Genomic DNA, 6,017 nt, shown 5'->3' with positions numbered 1-6,017 from the left:
AAGACTTTTTTTGTACCAAATGAATTTTTTTTACATTTTTTTCCAAGTCATTTTTGTACTATATTTCAAATTGGTTAATAAAAGAATGATTAATATATGCATCAATCTTATTTCTGGACTACTGTGTGCGCATTTGTAATTAATTAATTAAGAAGAAAAAACTTAAGGCATGTTTGTTCTTTTGCAATTGCTACAGGAAGTTTCTCACTGAAACTCCTTACTCGGGACTGGGATATGAGGTCAGTCTCGTCCTACATGGAGTGGTTATGCAACTTTAACTGCCGTGAAACCACGTAAAACCATAGCTTTTTTTCTCTTTCCACAGGCAAAGGTACAGATCAAACAACACTTTATAGAACACATATAAATTTAATTCAACATTAAATAATTTAGCAGTCACTACGATCTCTCTAATTAATGACAACAAAAACAAGCTCATTTTAAGATTTTTTCATTTATTCAGTATTCACAATACAATATTCAACACTAATTAATACAGCAATGTTTTTCCTTATAAAACAAAATTTAACAATTTATGTAACATTGACATGAGATATCAGAAGATATAGACACAGCCTAGGCTGCCTCCCTATTATAAAACTATATCAAAATTTTTCACATACCTGGAACAAAGCAATTTATAAACTTTATCAGATCATAGATATGTCTGTATACATATTTTTATCTGACAATATGTAAATATTTGATTGAGAATGACAGAAAAACAATATGTAAAATAAAGCTGTTTACACCGATAAAAAAAGGGAAAAATATGTTATAAAATGACAAGCAAGTATCGGCATAAAGAACACGACAGTGGGGTGTGGATGAGTAACCTTTTCTTTGATCTAGCTCTATTAATTCAACCTATATGCTATTTAATGATTTACTTGTTTGAAAATTCAAAAGTAATTTCCTGACACAGCACAAGTTAGACTGTTTACTGCTTGAACAATAGGAGCATTGATTAATTCAGTTATTAGGTTATATTTTGGGATTTGGGATATTTTCTAAATTATCCCAGATAGATAACTAGATACTGAGCAGATTTTAACAGTGTTAAATCAATGAATTTGTTGCATATTTGATTGGTGACTGTTGATTGGTCACTGGATGTTTATTATGTCCGCATAATGACCAATGAGTAACGACTGTTAAAATCAACCAACTTCGGAACTAGCAACAGAATGTTTGCCTTAGCAACAGTCAGAAATTAACCAACAATGATAGGTCTGGCTTAGCAACAGGGAGAGTGGAGCCAACAGCCAGAGGTTTGGAACAACCTTTCATGCCAGAAGCTGGAAATATACAAAGCGCCTTAATAAAGTAAAATTTACAACATTTTCAGAAAGAATGTTTTGCACGTGTACCTGTGGAATAGGCAAACAATATGCAGCGAGTCGACTGTCAGACCACAGGTCCCCTCAGGGCTGTTAAAACCCCTCCATTTCACCTCAAGTTTACCTCACTGTCAGTGCTCACTTCCTAACAATTGACCAGTCTGCTGACACATGAACCCTCTTACATATGGACTGTATACAAACAGCTAAAATGACTTACAAATGGCTGAACACATCGCGGCTTGTAAAGTGCAGATACAAACACTAGTACAAAACATAAAAAAAGATCATTCCATTTTTTCTGCAGACGCCACCTAAATTCCTGACTTCAGTGAGGATAAGAGATGAACAGATTAGTCGTGTCAGAATTATTACATTTGTGGGGACTCGACTGAAGCTGGTGTCCCATTTGTTTGTTCTTGAGATGTGCACTGGAATTTGCAAAAATAAAATCTGATAGTCACTCTACACATGCTGTTCCATGGAAACAACCCCCCCCCCCCATCAGAAAGTGCTTAAAATCATTTGTTTTCCAAACTGAATCTCTTATAGCTATGAGAAACACCCTATTACTTGGACCAAAGATCTTAAAAAAAATGCTTTATCACCACTGGGTAAAGGAACAAAGCTTTTCATTTTGGAAACCACCACATATTTGGCATCTAATAGAGAACATTTTTTTTTTCTCAAAGGAGAACATAAAAAAAAAAAAAACAGTGAGTGCTAAAGAGATATCGAGGTATCGTTCCTGAAGAAGTAAAACCCACAGCCTGTACACTGCTGTATAGTCAAACTGTTAACTTTGCACGTATGGTACATCTCAGCCTTCAAAACACGCGGGATCACACCCCTGAACAACAACAACAAAAAATCAAAACAATTCCCTTCATAGCTACATCACATTCCTCAACATTTTAATAATACTATTTATTTAGCTCATAACTGAACGGATGTCTCTGTAAACATTGTGACCTTAACGTATGTGTAAATAGATATACAATATATATAATATAAACATGGAAAAAACACAAGCAGCAGAACACTGGTATACACTAAAGAGATTACGAGTTTCTTAATTTACCAGACTAACATGTTAGCTAATTAATTAATTAAGTAATGATTCGAAGAATAGGTAGGAGCCCTATATCAGGAACCTATAAGGAACCCAAACTGGTACTGTCGTTGTGGGGTCCAAATACAAATACAAATACAAATACTCTTTAGCAACTGACAGAGAATTCGGATGAACTTTCCAGTACTCCCAGCCACATCTTAAGTGTTAATGACAGTGATAAAGGAAAAAGACAGAGCTAAAAAAAAAAACAACAAAAAAAACAACATATAAAGAATCAGACAAAAACTAATTATCAAAGTATTAGAAACAAAAGCGTTCAGGGAGTTTGAAATTGTTGCTCCTGCACTGATCCAGTTCGACACGTTTTTAAGTGTAAACGTGAATTAGGAGTAAACTCAACAGTGAGAAATTACTCTGAATATGGCTCCATTAAAATGTTTAAATAATTTGATGAAGTTTACACATAATTTACATTCCTATGAATGTCACATCAAATTTATCTTAAAGGTGCTTACCAAGCTCTTTCATTAAGACTTATCTATAATAGATACAAAAATATGATTTAATGAAATATCTGAGAGACAGAAATGCAGTTTGCAAAGTAAAGGATAACATTAATGTAAAACACTGCAATTATAAAGGCAGCTCAGGAAACAAACCTGAAAAGTGGAAATAAAACATTTATCTGCAATAGATTAACACCAAAAGCTTTTCCTTTATAAATAGCAACACAATGCCTGGGTTCAAACAAAACAAAACAAACAAACAAACAAACAAAAACTGTCCAGACACAAACTCTCCCCTATTGACTAGCCTTGAAATATACATAAGACAACTGGCACAGAAATACAACACAGATGCTCTGAGATGGCAGAAATAATTTTCCTCTCCTAATCTTGATTATTAATGTGGACAGCCAGGTAGCCATAGTAACCACATCCACTGACAAACCCAAGGATATTAGCTAAAGCCACTAAAGGGCTTATTTTAAAGATTATTTTAAACAGTCAAAGCCTACAGAAGGCCTACATCTTCTTTTAAATGTTACGCAGAATGCTACCCAAGTAACCTTCTGGCAAATTCCAGCCTTTCTCTCATGAATGAAAATTTTACCTATTGTGAAAAACCTCAGTCATCCAGTCAGCCAAAAATGATTTAAGATCTATCAGTAATTCAAGGCAATACACTGTGCCTTTCTTGATCCACTGAGAGTTACACTAGAGGCTCATGTTCCACTGTGAAGTGTTTGGGTTTGGATTGGGTTTGGTACCTTATCGGCCAATAGAGTCAGGCATTATTTGCCCTGTGGTGCTGAAATGGCTTACGCTGTACAGTGTACACATCAGCATATCCAAACACATACATTGGCCCAATCATTTCAGGCTTGCAAAAAGTTACTGGAAGTGTACAATCCATGAGGTTTTTTTTGTTTTTGTTTTTGTTTTGTTTTTTTTTTTAACCTGCTGGTGAAGTTTCCCTGGTGTTTATACACTGAAATTTTCTGATCCAAAATTTGCGAAATAAAAACTTTGCTCTTAAGCTCTCTTTTTGGCAGAATCGCCCGACATAGCTCACAGGATATGAACTGCATTACAGCCAGACTCCTGAAGACATCCTGAGGAACAAAGGAATTTCTCATCCTTTTTTCTGGTTTTGTTTTGGTTCTAGAGACACAAAACACAAGTTTATCAAGTCACAAGTGTGAAATGTCACATGACTGTTTCCCTCTCCTCCTCCACCACTGGGGCAGGTTTCTCCTCCTGGCATCCTTTGGAATGCTCCTCTTCGGGTATGTGCACCTCCTGACCAGAGGACTGGATGGAGTTCTCGGAGACAGAACCGTTCTTGACGTAGCCTGGGAGGTTTCGGTGACCATTGACAGAAACGGGTCCCAGGCGTGTGGTGAGGTGAAGGGCAAGTGGACCTCTTGCCGTCACGTTGGTGACACTTGTGTGTGACACCATTGGTCCATAACTATATGTGTTACTGCCACTCCTGGCCTTTCTCTTAAAGTCCAAAGCTAATGTTCTGCGACTCCACGACTTCTTAATTTCAGCCTGGACCTGAAACGCAGCGAACAACTCTATTAAACTTAAACCAAAAACACACACACACACACAAACAAACACAGAAATACTGCACTTGATTAATGGAAGAATTGAAATTTTGAGACTACTATGCTGGTATTTAGATGCCCTTTTCTGCTAAAAATGACAACGAAGTCAGCTGGTTCTGTGAACTCTTTAGAGAATGAACATCGTGTCTTGGTTTCAAACATCTGCCTTGTCCTTAGTTTTACACATGTGTCTTCTGGTTCCTAACAACATGAATACAGCTAATCCCCAGCGGAGGAAATCTCTCACTGATAAGCATTACAGGGAACAGAGTTGATGCTTGAGATGATCAAATGTGAATGTTTATAACTAGGACTGAATTTTTCAAGGCCGAATCGCTGTCCCTAAAACCTCACAGCAATGACAACACATATCTTTCTTCAATTTTATTTCCTGCTCCTTCTGTGTAAATTCACTGCAAACAGACCTTTTGGGCAAAAACTCATTCAATAAAAAGCAGGCCATGCTGAAAAAAAAGAATTTACCTCCCCATTGCAGAAACAATATATGATGGCCACGAAGAATCCCTAAGACAAAAAAAAAAACAAAAACAAAAGCAAAAAGACACAGTTGATCAAAATGAAATGAAAGAAAACAGCACAGATCTGTTAGCATGTGGTATTTAAAACAGAGTTTTGGGATATGGCCTTTGTCCCCGCGTTACATGGAGAAACTGATGACAGAGCCACTCATCTGGACGACATCCACCTAACAGAAAACATCCTGAGGTCACCGAGGACGTGCTCTCTTTAAGATAAAGCTTCAGGCGAGACAAATGCCTGCTCTCCTCACACACTCCTCCTGATGTGCAGTAGGTGCAGGTAAACAGAGATGCCTGGGCACTCAAATGGCATGTAAAACCCACAGTTTACAGCTGTGTAATTTTTCCCCATGTGGCTTTAGAGAGCGAGTCAGTAAACACAGTATTGATAAAAGATCAGCTGTACCACCCTGTCCTTATGTGCAGACTGCGAAACGATAGGGAACACATGGCCAACCAGGTCTAAACACATGTCCAATAGTCATACTGATTTTTCTCTGATTGGATGGTTCTGTTTTTGCTTTGACAGCAGGTTCTGATGGAGCCCTGGTGCACGGCACAGTTAATATCACAAATGCTTCCCCTTAAAGTTTCAAGTTTCTCGACAATCTCTTTTCATCTTCTTCTCTATTTGTGAAATCTTTCTTACAAGAACCTAATTTGTACCCTAGGCCTGAACTGAAACACCTGCCTTCCTACATCAAAAGAATGACAAGTGGATTAATGAAATTACAAGTGCCCGTGTAGGAATTCAACAGCACAGAGTCCAGCTGGATGGAACTGAGAAACTCTGGATTTCTATTAGTCAGCTCAACTCACACAAATACACAATTCTGAGAACACAATAAGACATCACCCTAACTATCCTTATCTGTCAAAGCTGTCGATCAAATACACCATATCTCTCACCCTCTCTCTCTGTTTGTCTCTCCCTCTCTTTTTGACTA

At 37.3% G+C, this 6,017-nt stretch overlaps 1 protein-coding gene across 1 annotated transcript in view; it reads right to left on the bottom strand.

The window, feature by feature from the left end:
• Positions 1-4,124: 4,124 nt before the first annotated feature.
• pth1r (parathyroid hormone 1 receptor) overlaps positions 4,125-6,017 on the bottom strand; it is a 53,176-nt gene continuing 51,283 nt past the window's right edge. The window contains exons 12-13 of the mRNA XM_030774789.1: positions 5,015-5,056; positions 4,125-4,478 (exon numbers count right to left, since the gene is read on the bottom strand). Of these exons, the coding sequence (XP_030630649.1) occupies positions 4,125-4,478; positions 5,015-5,056 (396 nt within the window). The remainder of the gene's footprint in view (positions 4,479-5,014; positions 5,057-6,017) is intronic.

The sequence above is a fragment of the Chanos chanos genome, chromosome 5, assembly GCF_902362185.1.
Source record: "Chanos chanos chromosome 5, fChaCha1.1, whole genome shotgun sequence".
NCBI lineage: Eukaryota > Metazoa > Chordata > Actinopteri > Gonorynchiformes > Chanidae > Chanos > Chanos chanos.
The sequence above is the reverse complement of the archived record's forward strand: the minus strand, read 5'-3'. Positions and strand labels throughout refer to the sequence as shown.